The sequence below is a fragment of the Tyto alba genome, unplaced genomic scaffold, assembly GCF_018691265.1.
Source record: "Tyto alba isolate M040663 unplaced genomic scaffold, T.alba_DEE_v4.0 Super-Scaffold_33, whole genome shotgun sequence".
NCBI lineage: Eukaryota > Metazoa > Chordata > Aves > Strigiformes > Tytonidae > Tyto > Tyto alba.
In genome coordinates, this window is record NW_024881308.1 from 1,144,590 (window position 1) to 1,163,440 (window position 18,851).

The 18,851-nt window shown below is 54.5% G+C and overlaps 1 protein-coding gene across 8 annotated transcripts in view; it reads right to left on the reverse strand.

The window, feature by feature from the left end:
* DLGAP4 (DLG associated protein 4) overlaps positions 1-18,851 on the reverse strand; it is a 184,164-nt gene that overhangs the window by 65,877 nt on the left and 99,436 nt on the right. For 5 of the 8 annotated variants that reach the window (XM_032992985.2, XM_032992989.2, XM_032992987.2 and 2 more), the window contains 3 exons: positions 5,012-6,054; positions 4,349-4,402; positions 3,451-3,621 (listed from right to left, as the gene is read on the reverse strand). In XM_032992985.2, coding sequence (XP_032848876.1) covers positions 3,451-3,621; positions 4,349-4,402; positions 5,012-6,054 — 1,268 coding nt within the window. The remainder of the gene's footprint in view (positions 1-3,450; positions 3,622-4,348; positions 4,403-5,011; positions 6,055-18,851) is intronic. The other 3 variants (XM_032992988.2, XM_032992990.2, XM_032992992.2) reach the window with 3 other exon arrangements.

The window sequence follows — 18,851 nt, forward strand, 5'->3', positions numbered from 1 at the left end:
GGCTGCAGCCCCTGGCTAAGGAGGTGAGAGCTTGCCAGCATCCAGGCATGCCAAGCAGCGGCCAGGGGACTACACGGCCATTTCCCGTGCAGAGGCAAATGCTGTTCTGTGGGGCAGTGAGATGTGCTGGGCTCAGCCCAGTGAGCCCAAGGACAGAGGGGGCATTAAGACCTCAGGCTCTTGCGGCTGCACCGGTGCTGCTGCTTGAGGGCAGGGTCTTCAGGTTGTCCAGCTCTGCCTGGGCTTGCGCATCCATCTCCTGGCCTTGGGCACTCTTGGCTCTAGCCAAGATAGTGTTTTCAGTATGTCTCTGCTGGTGCAGCTTGCCTACAGCAGCGTGAGCCAAGCAACCCACAGCACTGCCTGCCCCATATGGACCCTGTCCCTCTCCTAGGGACAGCCTCCACCAGCTTCCCTGTCGCATTGCGACAGCCCACTGGTCCTAACTGAGCTGCCTTATTTCTCCTTTCCGTTGCCTCTCTACTTTGTGCCTTGGCAAGACAGCAAGAAACAAAGCTGCTCTCAAGGTGCTCTACATTCCAGTTTAGTAGCGTCAAGGGGAAGACAGATGCTTGGCAGGACATGCTTTGAATCTGGTGCCCCAGTTTGGAGCATGTCCTGCCTCTGTCTGCACAGAGTCCACGGGGACTCCCACAGCTCTTGCTCCCATGGGGCAGAGCACAGATATTTCAAAATTGCCACACCCGAAAAGACAAGCAGGTGTCCTTGGGGAGCTTTGAAAGCAGTGCAGGTACTTGAGGTGCTGTTCAGGATCCTCCAGGGTGCTTCTCTGCACCTTCTGGCACCCGAGGATGTGAGGAGGCTGGCCTACAGTCTCTGAAGCTCTGCGATGGATGAGAAGAGCCCAAAGCACCTCCTGATGTCAAAGGCAAGGACCTCGACTGTGGCCAGTGCAGCATCTCGATAGCAGCAACTTTCCTGGCAGCTGAGACCCTGGGCTCTGAACACAGCCCATGTATGATGGAAAGGACAAAGTGGAAATGAGGGCTGCCTTGTGTTTCATCCAGGCCTGGCACAGAAAAGCTCAGGAGGCTCCTCACAGGCTGAGGGAGCCTTGCTGCTCTTCATGCTGCTCTCCCAGATGTAGGCTTGGTTCTACCCGTGGTGGTTCGGTTGATGTGAAAGGGGTGGGAGCAAGAGGACACCCAGGTCAAGGGCCTTTTGTAGGTGGCTGCTGGCACAGAGAGCTGGGGATCCACCCTGACCAGTGGCTGCACAGGAGGGGAGGAGTGGACAGCAGAGACGCTCTGCCAGGCTTCAGGATGCAGATCCTCCTTTCTGACTGGTCTTGGTCCGTGCGGTGCCCTGTGGTGCAGGCATGTGGGATTCACTTACAAGTCTGTCCCTGGAAGCTGGGCTCCATTGACACCAGCCCCACACAGCATCGCACATTGCAAAGAAGCAGTGCCCTCTGGCTCTGCTGCTCTTTGTGTCATGAGCTGAACATGGAGACAAAGGAAAGAAGGGGCCACACAGAGGTTTCCCCCTACCTTAATACTGCCTGGGGCATTCCCCAGTCACTTGGAGCATTAACAGAGAGGAGAGAAGAGGGAAGGGGAAAATTCCAATCCCGGGTGCTGAGCAGGGGTGAAAGAGCTGCACTGTTGCCATTGCTTCAGTGAGGTCTGGGGGAAGAGAGACTTGCAAAGCAAACAGGGTTTCCATTCGCACGTGTGCCAGCTCTGCCATGCAGCCCAGCCCCGGCACACACAGACATGCACCACGCACGAATGCACCCACCAAGGCACCCGCAGGGCCGGACGCAGCGTGCAGGGATGCATGTGCCATGCAGCCAGGCTCCAACCCAGAGACCGAGCCCGACGTGGGTGCACCGCTCCTCCCTCCAGGGCTGGATCCCCTGCTGTGTCCTGAGCGCTATGTGTGGTCTCAGGCACATCCTCGAGAAAGCAAGCTGGAGCCCGGGCTGCCTATGGACCCCATCTGTCCTTTTGGCAAGGCATCCTCTGGGAAGGCCCTGGGCTGGGTTTCCTGCCCCACGGGAGATCTGTGGAGCAGCCAGCGTCTGTGGGGTGGCTGGCACCGAACAGGCCACCCACTCTGGATAACAAATTTACTCTTGGGGCTACTGGGGGTTAAGGAGGCTTCGGTGTGGTCTGACTGTATGTGTGGTTGGGGAGGCTAACCTGGATGATGCATCAGGTTAATGGTGCCTGTGGTATGACTCTGTCCCCTGGAAGTCCCGACACTGCCCGTCGCTTCCATGTGTTCTCGGATCAACAGACATGGGTCTAAGTCAGTGTCTGGGGCAGAAATACTGCTCAGACCTGCCTGTTCCTGTTCAACCCCTGCCTGGGGCTTCTCTCACTCCAAGGAGCTTCTTGGCCATTGGGATCCTGATCCCTCAGCGTCTTCCCTTGCACCGCTAGCTGCATGTGGAGCCAAGGGGAGGGGAGATCTGGGGACGGGGAGCACAGCCTCCCTCCCTGGGGACTCTACTCTAAGGACACTGTTGTGTCGCCTTGGGGACTGCTCCCGTGAAAACCCCCACCCTGACTGGACAGGGCTGGGAGATCACCTCCTCTCAGTGTCAACGTCTGGCTCTGGGGATGGTCCTGGAAACATCACATGGATTCCCAATAGTCCCAGATGAGCCCCAAGACTACCCAGAGCCTGCAAACAGGGCAGGAGAGGTGCATAGCCTTGGGGGCTTGCCCCACACCAGAGGCAGGAGTGTCCTGTTTGTCCCTGTCCCACTCCTCCCGTCCTCCCTCATGTCAGAGGGGCACTTCTCCACCTCTGGGACCCACTGGGCATTTCTGCCTCGCAGCAGCCCCATCTACAGCAGGGCAGGGCCTCCGTGCCCCCCAAGCACTGGGCTCAGCGGGCAGGCAGATGCATGTGGTCCCTCACCATGGCACAAGCAGGGAGAGGGCTCATCCTGCTCCAGGGAGGAGTGGGTGTCAGGGGACATTTGGGCTTGCAAAAGGACATTTCTCACACACCGGGCTCCAGAGGTGACTTCTCTATCACCAGCTTAGTCCCCTTCCTGTGCCAAGAAGGGGTCTGGATACAATCACCCCGTCCTACCCCGGAGGCCAGCCCCAAGCCCTGTTCCCTGCCCTCCGGGGCTCACACCAGCTGTCTGAGGTCAAGGTCAGCCCGAGCACCTGTGACCTGTTGGCTTGCAGGGGCACTGAACATCATGTTTTCTGGACTGGGTTCCTGCGGTCTTGGCTTTGCTGGCAAGATGCTCCTGACGGGGGGGGCTACCCCAGGCACTCGGGCCGCCAGTCACACCCCAGTGTCCCCCAGTGCCTCTCCAGCCACGCCAACAGCAGCTGCTCCCTACCCAGGCGGCTCCCGCTCCGAGTCTGGTGGCACAGGCTGCCAACCCTATCCGACGGTCCCAGGAGGGTCAGGGCGGGGAGGGAGCTGGGCAAAAGCTTCCCCTCAAAACAAGATCCCTACCTGGCCGCTGCCTGCGTCGGTCGGCCCAGGGCTGAGGGGCTGGTCCCACCTCCGTGGGGGCTCGCTCGGCTGCAGCGGGGCGGCACCCGTGTCCTCCCAGCCGAGCGGTGGGGCTGCCCAGCTGCTGGCCGGGCTCACGCCACCCAGCTGTGCCCACAGCCCTCCGTCAGGCTGTCGAGAAACGGAGGCTCATTACATGGGTGGGGAATAACGAAGGGGGGAAGTCTCGTACCCCCAGCTGTGGCCACACCCCAGGAGGTGAAGGGCTCTTGAGGTCGCATTCTGCCCCCCGGGGCTGCCTGCGCTGGGCTCTGCCGCCGTACCCGGAGGGGGAACAGTGTCAGCAGGTATTTTGTCTTTAGCTCTTTAACCTCCTAACCTTAACTGAAAGGAGGGGGGCAAAGAAAAAGAAACCAGGCCGAGAACATTTTTTCTGATGATGTTCGTGATGCAGTAAGTCCCTCTGAAATTTGATTTGCAGCCGTGGCCAGCAAGGTATTGGAAGCAGAGTGTGCTTCAATAATTCATTGCTCTTCAAAGCTTCTAAGCCCGCTGGCCACAGCCAGGGGAGCCCATGACACCTTTGCATTAAAAAGGATGCTGGTGCTTTACATACATAGACTAGTCCCGTCTTCCCCCCCCATCCAGGCCTGGCTTATTTATCTTCATTCCTCTCTCTAGGGCACAACCAGGTTTATGTTTTTCAAGCACGGCTTTTTGAAACCGCCACAATAACCTGGTGCTCTTGGTGGCAGGGGGTGGTTCGAACCAGCATTAGCCATGCAGGCTTCTGCCATGCAAGCGGGGCTGCTGGCACTGCCCTCCCAGCCCCACAGCCCTGCCCCGTGTCCGGGTGAGCAGCAAAGGCAGCCATGCCCCGTGGAGCTGCAGCTCCTACCAGTGCTCCGGGGAAGCTCTGTAGAGTGGGGCTTACTGGGCACGCCGGCACATCCTTGTGATGCGTGGATATAAAGGGTTAAGCAATAGTTATTACTGGTGACCTTCAGACCGTGGGATGGCCAGTGGTGCCTGGCCAGAGGCTGGGGAGCCATGTCCCCAGGGGATATGAGTCCCCTCGTCATGCCCAGCTGCCTGGGCACGGAGTGGAAACAGCTACATGTGGGCAGGTACGTGCCCGGCTGCCCGAGGCTCCACTCCCCCACAGCATCTGCAGGGTCTGGAGGGGCAGTGGGGCTGTTCTGGGGTCCCGCAGCAAGTGGGGATCACAGCAGAGGCTGCGCTATGGGCACATCAGCTCCTCCCCACACTGCCATGATCCAGCGCAGGGGCTGGGGGGTCCTGGGGCAGCGCTGCAGCTGGGGGGAGCTGGACCCCATCAGCACCAGTGTCCCTGCATGAGGTATGGCCATCTGTTCCTGGGGTCTCGGTGGATTTAGCCCCCCTCAGCCCTCTCCTGGCAGTGTGACTTGAGGTGGCAGCTGAACCATAGGGAGCTGTTTGATAAGGACTACTGGGCAAATAGGCGCCTACTGCGAGGGTGTCCCCTGTCTCCCTGCGCTCTCCCTGCACGGAGCAAGCCATACCCCGCTGCTGCACCCACCTGCAGGTAGTGGTAGGCCAAGTCTTGATGGCAGGACTTGGATTTCAGCAAGGCTTTGTCAATCGTGGCAGAGGCCTTCTGGCACACTTCCCGGGCATGGCTGAGTGTCAGCGTGGACCAGGAGCCCCTCTTAATGTAATTGGAGTCATTGTTGATGGGGATATTGGTGCAAGGGGTGACCTTGAGGTCGTTATTGCTCTTGGAGGATTTCAGCATGTGCTCGCTGATGGTATTGTAAGCGTGCATGAAATACTTCGGCTGGCTGTGGTCCGGCTGCCGGCCCAGTGTCATGAGGCCCATTGGGTTGCGGTAGCTGCAGGTATCGCTGTCTAAGTTGTCGTCTGAGCTCCACCAGCCCGATATGTTGGATCTGGTCCTGCGCTTCGGCTCGGAGGTCTTAGCTCGGTCTTTGCTCTTGCTCCTCCGGTTTTGCTTGGGATCATCCGCCCCCTTCTTGCCATTCACATTGCCTTTGGTGGGGCCCTCCAGAGACTGCGACTTGGCAAATAGCTTCTGGACAGAATGGACGAGGTGTCGGATGCGCCCAGGGCTCTCGCTCCGGTGCTTTGCATCGCTCCTCTGAAATTGGAGGGTGCTGAAGCCGTCTCTGTGGATGGGCAGCTGCTTCTCAAACTGGTCAAGGAGGTTTGCAGGCAGGCGATTGATTTTAGTGGCTTGGGCATGGCTTGGAAAAGGGTTGTCATCTGGGACCTCGAAGTGGGAGTTGTAGTGGATGCGGGGAAAAGTGCTGCTGTTGGAAATCTGGTTGTTGAGTGGGAGGAGACAGTCTCCATGGAGGGTATTCTGGGCTGGGAATCGGGGGTCCATGGTGAAGGAGTCAGTGGGGCTGAGGAGATAAGGGTTCCTGTCCTGGGGGGCATAAAGAGAGTCTTGAGGGGAGTCCAGGTTATCGGAGAGGTGACGGCTTCTGTTATCTCCTAAGCCTTTCATGGTCCCAGTGTTTCCTAGACCATTGCTCAGGGATGGTGAGGCAGAGCCCTTGCAGGAGCGCTGACCCTGCTCCCCTGCAGACTTCCCTGCACCTGGAGGAAGAGGACAGATGCTCAGAGCCTTCCGAGAACCTCTTTGGCAGCCAACTCTCACGGGGGTGTCCTCGCGAGGGCTGTCCCAGCTCTAAAAGCAAATGCCACCAAGGTTAAGTGATGAAGGAGAGAAGCAGGATGGGAGAGAGATGACAGGGCGGGATGGGAGGAGAAGGGGCATGAGACCAGGGGCTGGAGAGAACAGGGTACAGGAGTGGAGGAGGGGAAGAATTAGTTCTTTCTATTTGCAATTTAAGTGCTTGTGTGTCTCAGTGCTCAACTACAGGCTGCTTAAATAATGCTGCTGCTATTTTTCTGGTCTCTACACATGTTTATTTAATAAAGTCCCTTCCCAGCCAGTGTAACAAAGGCTAGCAGAGGCACCACCAGCAAATCACTGCTCCTGTCCCATTTGTTCAAGGGGCTAGAGAAAAAACCTGCTGTCAAAACCTGCACATGAGCCTTGCCTGAGCCAAGGAAAGTCTGGAGCCTAGCATCCCATCTTCTGCATTATGCTTCGTGTTTGTGTGGTTACTGGATCTTGCAAGGGGGGCTGGCAGCCCTGCTCTGTGTGTTGTGTGCGGCTGCACTAATGAGATACGATGTCAAATGTCTCCTCTCCACCAAGTGCCCTGGTTTATAGCATGTTTTACCCCAAAGGAAATTGTTTCAGTAGCTACAAGGTGTTTCTGAACACTCAGAGCATGACCTGAGAAGCTGTTTGCTGCTCAGCTGATCTTTTCTGCCTTGCTGCATTGCTCCTGGGGGAGCTGTGTCACCCTCCGAGCCTGGCTGGCTGTCCCTTGCTACAGTCCTCTGCCACAGCAAGGGGCTGAGGTTGTCCATCTGGGGTCCATTCAGCAGGCACAGGCACCCCTGCAGGGTCCTGGAGGGGGGCAGCTGGGCACAGAGGATCCCCTTCAGGCAGGGGAGATCCTCACTGAAGGTTTCTCAGGTGCACTTACCTTGTCCTGCTCGGCTCAGAGTGATCCTCAGCTGCGCTGGGTTATACAGGGAAAAAAGACAGACTTTTTGGGGCTGCTTAAAGAAAATCAATGAACATATAGATGAGTTGCATTGTCAATCAATTAGTGGGTTTTCTGTACTTAAATCCTATTTAAAATCATGCAATGTGCAAACTAGTTCGTATTTCCTTTTACCTTTTAATTTAGTTTCTTATTTCCTTTTTTAATTTAGTTGAGTGTTACTTAAAGGCAACTCGCAAACACTGAGGCAACCTATGGGTGTGAAATCCAGAGAATGAGATCCTAGACTACTTATTCAAAATTCAGGGCCCCCCAACATGTACATGTAGATGAATGGCTACTCCTTGGTAAAATGAAACTGGGAAGACAGGGATCTCTACAGAAGAGCTATTTTCCAACAGGAGGATGATCCAATGGAAGGGGAAATAGTGCCTGGACCCTCAGGCTCTCCAGTGAGTTTCTGAGAAAGAAAACCATCCTTTCCTTATTCCTAGAGAACAAGTAGGATAATGGTGTGTCCCTGTGAGAAGAAGAGCTGGTAGTCTGGGCTCCTGGGTTCTCCCTGTTCAGCCACAATTTTGAGTCTGGTCTCCCTAAGGAGCTTGTCCTCCTGCATGCAGTCGGGTCAGCAAAAGCAGCTAAGACCAAACTGGTGTGGGGAGCGGAGTCAGCAATCACTGAAGGATGATAGGAATTGACAGGCTTGTTTTTCTTCCTCATACAGGGAAAATGTATTAATAATGAAAAGCTCCTGGGGCTTTAAATAATTATTTGGAAGCACAAAAAAAAAAAGGAGAAGTGCAATGTATTCCATAGCTTGATGGGTTTTAAAAAGTCTCCGTCTCACTCTGTTGCTCCCAGCGGGTTGGCAAAGCAAAGGCAGTCTCTCTCAAGCACTGGTTTGCAGACACCAGGCAACGCAGCTGGAGCTCCCCACTCTGCTCCAGCAGAGACTCCTGCTCCTGTGAATCCTGCTCCTGGGGGGGGTCCTGCCAGCCGCCCCCACAGCCGAGTGCACTTCTAGGCACGGCCAGCTGCCCCCAGCACCCTCATGAACCTGCGTGGCTCTTGTCCCCAGGGGATCCTGTGCCCCACACAAGGCTTGCTAGGTCCTGTCCCCCATCTCCCGAAACCCACCTGTACGGCCCCTTGGGGTGGGTCCTCTCGACCTGTTGCTGACCTGGGCCCTGCAGCTGGTCCAGCTGCCTTCACCTACAGCCTGGTGTCCTTCCGCATGGCCTGGGCTTTGGTGGTGTGGGAGAGATGATTTAGCCCTCAGGCCTCTCCATTGTGTGGACAGTGTCCATGTGCTTTGGGGATGAGGGCATGGCTGTTATCCTGACCTGAGCTGGGGGAGCTTTGATACCAAACCTGCCCTTCTTCCCAAATCCCCAGTGCAACATTGGCCTTGACTGGTGTCCAGCTGCTCATGGTCCCCGCGGGTCCCATCCTTTTCCCGTTGTGCTCGTCGGCAGGTGGGTGCATCAGCCTCTCTGGAGACCCTTGCCCGTGGGACAGCACCCACGTGTGCTGGTGGAGCAGTGCTGGGTGTTGGCTGGAGAAGTGCCACTGAAGAGACACTCGTGGATGTGCCGGGCAGCCCTGCTTCTGCCTTGTGCAAGGTGGCATCAATCAGCACAGTGGTTAAAGAGCAGTGAGAAAAAGACCCAGAAGATGGTCTCAAAGGAAACCCTCTGGACAGAAGAGAAGGATGCAGCGTAGAAGGACAGGCTTCAGATTAAGCTATCTGTCTGGTCCTTTAAATTCCAGATGCCCATGACTGCTCAAGCTGAACTCTGCCTGACTTGGGGGGGGAAGTCCTACAGGTAGCAGGGAGCCCAAATGCTCCCTGAACACCACCCTGATCTGCCCAGGCTCAGCTTGGCCCACTGTGGCCTCTTTCTCCCTTCTTTCCATGGGCCTGCTACAGACTCCCAGCAAGGTCCTTTGCTCGGGCTCAGCTGCCTGAGGTGATCCCGGTTCTGATGGATGCTGTGCTTCTCCCGTCACATTACGCTTGCAGGAGTCAGACAGTCCCTAAGGAGACAACACAGAGCTGATTTAATTATAAGGGGATGTCTCTGGGTATTGATAGTAAATACATCTTTTCCTACAAAGGCCGATCAATATTTGAAGCAGAATTCTCCCAGGCACTCCTGAGAGACACTTCAGCCTCATGACTGCTTTGCCATAAAGCACATCAGCATCACTGCTTTTGTGTTCACTGGGCTCCAGAATAAAGGAAAACTGCCTTAGGACTAAAAATAAATAGGGAAGTTAAATGAAATTAAATACAGGAAATGAAAAGAAATGAAATTTAGTGAAATCCTGGCTTGCAAGGGAAGAGCGGGGCTGGGGCTGGACTGGCTCAGGGTGGCTCAAGAAGCAGAGGGGCAGGGAGGAGTGACTGAGGAGCTGTGGGGACAAGCAGAAGGGAGGAAAAGTGAAGTTTGAGGCAGAAAGGATGGAGGGGTGGGAGCAGAAGGGATGAGAAGGCAGGGAGCAGTGGTGGGCAGGGAGCTCCCTCTCACCCAGGCTGGTGTGCTCTTGGCAAGGGTGGACACTCATTTCTATATGGCAGATTGTTTATTGCCCCCTTTTCCTCCTGTGGGCTCTTGAAGGGCTGCCAGCAGGTCCTGAGCCTCCTGCCTGTCCTGCTTGTCCTGGACATCCCTTCACTCGATGGCCAGACACAGTGCAGGGTGCCAGCCTTGCTGCTGGGCATGTGTCAGGTCAGGGCTGGGGGAGCAGTCAGGACTCCCAAGCCGCTGGTGCCCAACATGTGTTTCCTGCATCCTCTGTGAGCTGGTTTCCCTTTAAGATGGATTAAACTGATTTTATTACATTTCAATTACTCTCTGCAATCCTTGGCGCTTTCTTGAGATGTGGGGTCAGGGAAGGGAAAAACCCAACAAGCCTCTTTCCCACAGTCTTTCTAATTCAGAAGGATGAAAACATTGAAATTAAATCTGCCAAATCCGTGATCCTGCAGCTTGCAAACTGGGCCAGGGCTGTCTCCCAGGGCAGCTGCCCAGTGCCCCTCCTGTGTCCCCCTGCCCCGAGTCAGGCACCATGGCAAGGAGGTGGACAGTCTGGACCACAGAGAAGGCACCCAGACTGGTCAGCAGGAGAAGACCCTGGTCAGCAGGTGGTCAGAGCAGGGGCTGCCAGGGCATGGAGAGGATGTACCCCTGAGCCCCTTCCCCTCAGCTGGTGTTTTTTCGGAGTTGCCCTTCCTCTTCCCGGTGGCTTTGCTGATGCTCAGAGGTCTTTGAGGTGCAGCACGTGTTTTGACTTGATTTGTGGCAGTTTTGTGTGTCTCAAACCACTCTGAACCCAGGAGAGAATCATCTTCCTCTTGGGCACGGTTTACAACAGCAGCACTGGCACTGCATGTTTGCAGGCTCAGACCAGTTGCAATGAATTCACTTACTCCTGTAAAATACATCTGAAGATTCAGAAACTGAGCAGTAGATGAAATCCCAAATTATAGAATCATAGATTTGCAGAATGGTTTGGGTTGGGAGGGACCTTAAAGACTATCCAGTGCCACCCCCTGCCCTGGGCAGGGCCCCCTTCCCCCAGCCCAGGGGGCTCCCAGCCCCGTCCAACCTGGCCTTGAACCCTTCCAGGGAGGGGGCAGCCAAAGCTGCTCTGGGCACCCTGGGCCAGCGCCTCACCCCCTGCACAGGGAAAGATTTCTGCATTAGATCTCATCTAAATCTGCCCTTTTTCAGTGCAAAACCGCCCCCCCTCGTCCCATCCCCACCCCCTGATCCAGAGTCCCCCCCCACCTCTCCTGCACCCCCTTTAAGCCCTGGGAGGCCGCTCGAAGGGCTCCCCGGAGCCTTCTCTTCTCCAGGCTGAACCCCCCCAACTCTCTCAGCCCGGCCCCCCAGGGGAGCTGCTCCAGCCCCCCCAGCATCTCCGTGGCCTCCTCTGGCCCCGCTCGAGCAGCTCCGGGTCCTTCTGCTGTTGGGGGCCCCCGAGCTGGCCCCAGCACTGCAGGGGGGGCTCCCCAGAGCGGAGCAGAGGGGGAGAATCCCCTCCCTGGCCCTGCTGCCCCCCCTGCTCTGGCTGCAGCCCAGGGCACGGGTGGGTTCTGGGCTGTGAGCACACGGTGCTGGCTCACAGGCAGTTTTCCCCCCCCCACCCCCCCCAGTCCCTCTCCTTGGGGCTGCTCTCCAGCCACCCCTCGCCCAGCCTGGGTTTGTGCCTGGGTTTGCCCCGACCCATGGGCAGGACCTTGCCCTTGGCCTTGTTGAACTCCACGAGGTTTGCACAGACCCCCCTCTCCACCCTGCCCAGGTCCCTCTGGATGCCATCCCTGCCCTCAGCGTGTCCCCGCACCACACAGCTCGGTGCCGTGGGTGAACTTGCTGAAGGTCACTCGATCTCACTGTCCATGTTGACAACAAAGATGCTAAACAGCATCGGACCCATCACCGACCCCTGAGGAACAGCACTTGTCACTGCTCTCCACCTGGACATCGAGCCACTGACCGCAACTCTTTGAGTGGGAGCAGCCAGCCAATTCCTTATCCACTGGGAGGTCCATCTGCCAAATGCATGTCTCTCCAATTTGGAGACGAGGATGTCATGGGGGACAGTGTCAAAAGCTTTGCGCAAATCCAGGTAGATGACAACAGTTGCTCTTCTCTTATCCACCACCATTGTAAGCCCATTGTGGCAGGCCACCAGATTTGTCAGGCACGATTTGCCCTTAGTGAAGTCATGTTGGCTGTCACCAATCACCTCCTCATTTTCCATGTGCCCCAGCATAGTATCCAGGGGGATCCACTCCATGATCTTGCTGGGCATGAGTCTGACTGGCCTGTAGTTTCCCAGATCTTCCTTATGTGCCTTTTTTTGCATGGGGGTTATGTTTCTCCTTTTCCAGTCAGCGGGAACTTTGCCGGACTGCCCCGACTTCTCAACTATGATGGACAGTGGCTTAGCTACTTCATTTGCCAGTTCCCTCAGGACCTGCGGATGCATCTCATCAGGTCCCAGGGACTTGTGAACCTTCAGGTTCCTTAGATGGCCTCGATCCCGATCTTTCCCACAGTGGGTGGTTCTTCATTCTCCCAGTCCCCACCTTTGCCTTCTGTGCCTTGGGCAGTGTGGCTGGAGCTCTTGCTGATGAAGACTGAGGCAAAAATTTGTTGAGTACCTCACCCTTCTCCATATCCCATGTGACCAAGTCTCCCTTTTCCTTCCAGAGAGGGTCTCCATTTTCCCTAGTCTTACTTTTATCACCAGTGTACCTAAAAAAGCCTTTTTTTTTTTTTGCCCTTGAGATCTGTGGCTTGATTTAATTCTGTCAGGGCTTTGGCTTTCCTAACCTGATCACTGGCTGCTCAGTTTCTCTGTATTCCTCCCAGGCTCCCTGTCCTTGCTTCCACCCTCTGTAGGCTTCCTTTTTGTGTTTGAGCTTGTGTAGGAGCTCCTTGTCCATTGATGTAGCCTCCTGGTGTTCTTACCTGACTTCTTTGTCACGATGCATTGCTCCTGGGCTTGGAGGAGGTGACCTTTGAATATCAACCAGCTTTTTTGGGCCCCTCTTCCCTCCAGGGCTTTATCCTATGTTGCACTGCCAAGTGGATCCCTGAAAAGTCCAAAGTCTGATCTTCTGAAGGTCAGGGTAGTGAGCTTCCTGTGCACCCTCCTTGCTGCCTTAAGGCTCTTGAACTCCACCATTTCATGGTCACTGCAGCCAAGTCTGCCCTTGAGCTTCACATTCCCCACCAGCCCATCCTTGTTGGTAAAAACAAGGCCAGTATATCACCTCTCCTCGTTGGCTCCTCTATCACTTGGAGAAGAAAGTTATCATCAACACATTTCAAGAACTTTATCGATTGTTTATGTGCTGCAGTGTTGTCCCTCAAACAGATATCGGGGTGGTTGAAGTCCCCCACGAGGACCAGGGCTTGTGAATGTGAGGCTGTTCCTATCTGTCTATAGACGGTCTCATCCACTTGGTATTCCTGGTTGAGTGGCCTGTAGCAGACCCACACTATAACGTCACCCATCCCTGCCCTCCCTTTAATCCTGACCCATAAGCTCTTGGTCAGCTCCTCATCCATCCCCAGGCAGAGGTCTATGCACTCCAGCTGGTCACTGACATAGAGTGTGACTGCTCCCTCTTTCTCCCCTCCCTGCACCCCCACCCCCGCCCCCAGCCCATCTCCCCTTCCTGTCCTTCCTAAAAAACCTGCATCCTTCTATTCCAACACTCCAGTCATAGGAGCCATCCTACTATGTCTCCATGATGTCAATAAGATTGCAGCCCTGCAGGTGTGGGTGCGTCTCCATCTCCTCATATTTATTGCCCATGCTATGTGCATTTGCATAGATGCATTTAATTAAAAAGTCAGATTCCCCAGTGAAGCTGACTTACTGGCTGGAGTGGCTGGAATGCCTCTGTGCTGCTCTTCAGGTGCTCTCCTGCTGATCTGGGATCTCTCTCCAGGCTCTGGGCATGTCTTGCTGGCACTGGCACTGGTTGGTAGGACTGGGATGGACTGAGGTCCCCCTCCATCAGCAACTTTAATTTAAAGCCCTCTTCACCAGCTTGGCAAGCCCAAAGATGCTCTTCCCCTTCGCTGACAGATGGACCCCATCAGCTCCCAGTAGACCAGGTTTCTCAAAGCAAGTCCCATGGTCTAAATAGCTGAACACCCATCCAGCTGTGGCACCAGTCCTATAACCAATTGCTGATTTGCCAAATTTGACCGGTCCTTTCAAACTCCTTCCCTTTGACTGGGAGGATTGATGTATAAACTACCTATGATCCAGAGTCCCTTACCACCGCTCCCAGGGCTCTGTAATCCTTGATACTCCTCAGACTGCTCCTGGCTGTATCCCTGGTGCCCATGTGAAACGACAGCAGCAGACAATAGTTGGTGGACTGTACAAGGCTCAGCAGGCTCTCGGTGACATCCCTGACATGAGCCCCTGGTAGGCAGCACACCCCTCTGGAGAGCGTGTCAGGTCGGCAGATGGTGCTTCTGTACTTCTCAGGAGACAGTCGCCTACCACTATCACCCATCGCCTTTTCTTAGTTGCACTGGTTGTTACGTGCAGGAGATGATAGCCTCGCCTGAAGAAGCTTCCTGCTCTGCAGGGACCCCACTCCTCCCCTGGCTGAGCGCTGCCAATGTTTCCCTCCTGCAGGACCCACAGCTCATGCGTTCGTCTGCTGTGAGTGGGAGATGGAGCCGGTCTGAGGGCTGCCAAAGCTGCTTGGGAGATGGTTCACTCCACTTCAGGAAGACTGAATCACATTTTCATTGTGAGCTGAACAGCCTCCGTTGCTGTAAGATATACTTCAATGACTGCAAATATTTGTTTTTCTCTCTCCTTTTAACAGGCAAAGAGATTAAGCTGGCCAGAACTCTGGTCAGAGCAGGAGGTAACCGAAAGGAACTGGATGGAGGAGGCAGCTGCAGTGCAGTGTAAATACTGGCAAAGCAATGATTTCCTACCTATATGTCATCCTCACTCTCATGTGCCTGCCCATCTTATGGCTGTCTATCCAGCCAGTCACCCAGCCAGGCAGTGTTTGGTGCATCCTTGAAATTATGGTTTGTTACTCCTGGCAGGAAGTGTGAGAAATCTGTCAAAATGTCACCCAGGGCAGCACCAGGACATAAGTTCAATGAGCTGTCCTGGAGATGCCTGTCTGTCTTTGCAATCCTATAAAGCTCTGAAATCTCTATTGTTCATCCGGGATCCCTCTGGTGGCAGCTCCAGCCTGTGATGTTTTGTCCTCTCCACCTTGCACATGGTGAACAGATCTCCTTTCCACCCTTGGAGACTGGCTCCGTGTCCCCTTGGAGGTGCTCCACCAGGCAATGCACTGTGACCTTGAGAGGACGGCTGCCCAGGAGACACTGGCCACGGGTCTGTCCCCATCTCCCCACAGGAATTCCTGCCCTGTAGCTGTGACATGGTGAGGACAGCAGCCAGAGGACCACTGCTCCACAGGGGCTGCTCCTTGCCTGTTCTGAACAGGCTCAAGCCCCAAGACAAACAACAAAACCAACAGAGCCTGGGAGGTCCCTGTGCTTGTGAGAGGGCAGACCACCTCCTGCACCCCAGCCCTGTTAGGAACCACTGGCTTTGAGCAGCTTCTGTGCTGGGGCTCTGCACCACAAAGGACTTGGGCAAACCAGCTTTCACTGCCCACCATTGCCTCCATTTTAACTTCTGGGGTGGAGGAGGGTTTCCAGGAGAAACTACCCTTTTTCTGATGTCTCTAGGTTCCTGCGGGCCAAATTCCCAACTTAAATTCTGCAAACCCACCTTAAAACAGCTTATACTCAGGGCATGGAGAAGTCAGGGCAGAGAACAGGGCAAACCCTCTGCCCTCTCTCAGCAAAGAGGGGTCAAGAGGAGGAAATCCAGTACTTTACCCTGCCAGCTATGCCTCACCTTACTACTTTCTGCTTTAGTCCATTTCCAGGATCTCACTTTGCAATTAGCTGGTGTTTACAAGTCCAATGCGCAGCAGAGGCAGCTGGTGCTGGGGGTCACCAGGCAGGGCTTGCTCCTTCCCACCAAGCCCGAGAGGCCACAGTGACCTCTGAGAGCACCCCCACGTTCACCTGGGTTTCTGTTCCTTGTGCATGCACGTTGGGACTGGAGCATGCAGGCAAACACCCGTTTGTGTGGCCATGGAGTGTGTGTGTGTCTGTGTGTGTGTGTGTGCACGCGGGCACGTGTGCGTGTTCGTGTGCTGTTGCCAGTGATGTGTACGGTGGAGACCCAGGTACAGGGACCAGGCTTGCCCTGCCAGATGCTGGAAGTGGCCAAGAGGGAGGTCAGACCTACCTCTGCAGCTTTCACAGCATGAGGGACTGCAGTTTGCAGGTGGGTGCTTCTGCTCCAGCAGAAACTGGGGAGCTGCAGGCGCTGGCCTGGTGGCTGCATTTCACCTTCCATGGCCAGCAGTGGGTGCAGGCTCTGTGCTGCCTCCCTCCTTTTTACCACGCCCTCAGGACACATCTTCCATGCAATAAGTCCATGTCCTCTCCCTGGTCACCCTCTGGGAACTGAGCAGTGCTTTGATCCAGAAATGGGCACTTGAAGACCTCTTCTTTCTCCCCAAAATCACAGCTGAAAGCAGCATTCCCGTCTTCCCTTGCTTCCCTCTCCTATCTGCCTCCCCCTCACAGCTTAGCCATAGATTTCCTGCTATTCCCACCAGCAGGGCTTTCCAACAACTTCTAAGTTTGTTCCCTGTGGAAACACCAAAACTGCTGCCCCCACACTGCATGCCAGCCCAGGGGCCTGCATCCTTGCTGAATAGAGGGAGGAACGTACCACCTCCCAGGAGAGCTTGGCTCTCTCATCCCAACATCTGTCATGCCCCATGTAAAGAACATAATGTACCACAAAATCACTCCATGTTGTGTAAAATGCCAGGCACCAGATATACAGCCAGACTTTGGTCCAGGTGGTGCCTGCAAGAAGTCAAAGACCCTCTTGCCAGGCTTCTTGGCTGGCATTTATATAACAATCACAGACTTGTTTGGGTTGGACGGCATTGTTTGAGATCATAACCTTTAAATCAGGGTTTGCCTGAACAGGACTGGTTGGGGAAGGACACATACTACTGAGGCAGGGCTGGCCATGAAGGGCCAAGAAGCCATTCAGCTGCTGCTCAGAAGAGAGGTAAAAGCACCAGGAGAAGCAGCAGCCTGTAAAATGGGACTGCTTGGGGCACAAGTCCTCCAGAGTGAAGAAACCTCTGTCCTGACAGGGCTGCAGAAACCCTCTGGAGTCAACCAGTCCTGCCCTCTGCTGATCAGCTCTTCCAGGACTCTACGTATCATAATCTCCCACGTAAACCTCAGCCCAGCCATCCAGGCTGGCTACAAACACATGGGTGGCTTTTATATATAGAAACCTAGCAGCACGCTAATAACTAGCTAGATAAAGACTAAATGATTCGCAACCTGCAGAAGAAAAATTACTCCCCTCACCCTGCCGCAAGAAGCTTAAAAAATTGTATACTGTGGTGTAGGTGACGTCGGTCTGCCTACACGCATGAATTCAAATGTTCCCTGAATTAGCAGGAACACTTCATGTGGCATTCAGCGAGGGGGGGCGCCGACTTCCAGGGTGTTGCATTAATGATGATTCAAAGAGTTCAGAATCTAATCGCAGGGGATAAAAATAGCCAGCTTCTACTTAGAACAATTCATTATACAACAGACCTTCTTCCAGCCTCCTTCTGCCACTCACTTCTCCCTGGGAAGTTTCCCACTGCTGCCGGGGAGCTTTGTCCCAGGGGCAGAGCGGGTACCGAGGTCTGAGCAGCAAGCCACACTGCCTGTCCTGAGAACACGCTGAGCCCTGCTGAGAAGAGCTTAAGCCAGGATCTCCCGAGGAGCACCCATGGGCTTAAGCCAAGGACCAATGTCACCTGGACTTTCCCACTGAGATGTGTGACAGCATCACGAGGAGAGCCACGGCGCACCTGCCATTTCCCCTTCACTCTCTGTACAGCAGTGGAGAAGAGACAGTAGCTTCCAGCGAGTCGTGTCTCATTCACCTGGGACCTACCCAGATACACATCGCCCGTGTGCCTTATCCTTTGGAGATGGTAAATTGCTTTATGAGGACTGGTCTGCCCGTTGCCTGAAAGTGTCCCAAGGGGCTCACCCAGCCCATCTACAAATCCAACTTCCAGGCGGCTAATACCAGATGAAGCAAATCCCAGTGTAGGCTACATTGGTGTATGAGCTCAAGAAATCGTGCAGCACTGATTTCTCAGCTCTACTGAGACCCATGTCACCAGTGGAAAGACTTCATCTCACTTCATATGTGAATAAGTGGTTTGTGCCTTTTTAAATGTAGAATCTGCATACAGCTCCCGAGGCCTCATGGTAGCTGAATCGTGCCCTGCAGCCCTGGCAGCCTCGGTGTATGCCTGTGGTCCTCTGCCTGTTCTTCAGGCAAAGGGATATCTCTGCTGGGACTGCCAGCTGATGCCCACTGGGACGATAAGGAGGGATGGGGTCTGACTGGAGCCATCTCAAAACAGACAAATAATTTGTCTTCCCTATATGCTCTAGATACTACTTTTTTTTTTTTTTTTTTTTTTTTTTGGTAGCAGCACAACCAAGTGATGTGAAAATCAATGGCTGCAATATGACAAAGATTTTTGACTTCAGGTGTTGGCTAAGCTGGAGGAGCAGATGAACTCTGAGAGAGGCAGAGACCTTATTTCATGCAAATGTCACTGGTAATATAATCAACTCTCAAGGGAACAAAACCCCAGAAACTTTACAACCTATTTGTCTGTCCCTAAATAGAAGTTTCTCAAACTTCTCCAGAAGATGGGATATGCTCTGAAGAAGGAAATGCAAAGTATTAAGTAGGTCAAATGAGACAAATGAAGGCAAGATAAGAAAGGGAGAGTTTTCAGGAAGAAAGCAGGAGAGCTGATGAGATGCAGTGGAAGGACCAGGGCAGTGAGCAAGGGTCACTGTCTTCTGAAACCTACCTGCAGTCTCTGCTCCCTTACAGGGCACTCAGGACACATGCTGATGACCACATGGTGCATGTTCCAGCTTGTCTGGAAGAGCAGCTAATGGGACCGTTTGGGACCAAAACTGATTGTTCTGGTCAGTGCTGTTCAGCAGTCCTGGAGGAGTGCGTGTGTGTGTGTTTGCAAAGCCCTCCATGGATCAAGCAGAGAACGAAAAACACTTAACACGGCTGCCCTCGACCTTGCTTATCTTGTGACTCCCAGGCATGGAGACTGTCCACACTTGCACTGAAAATTTGTGACACAGAAGA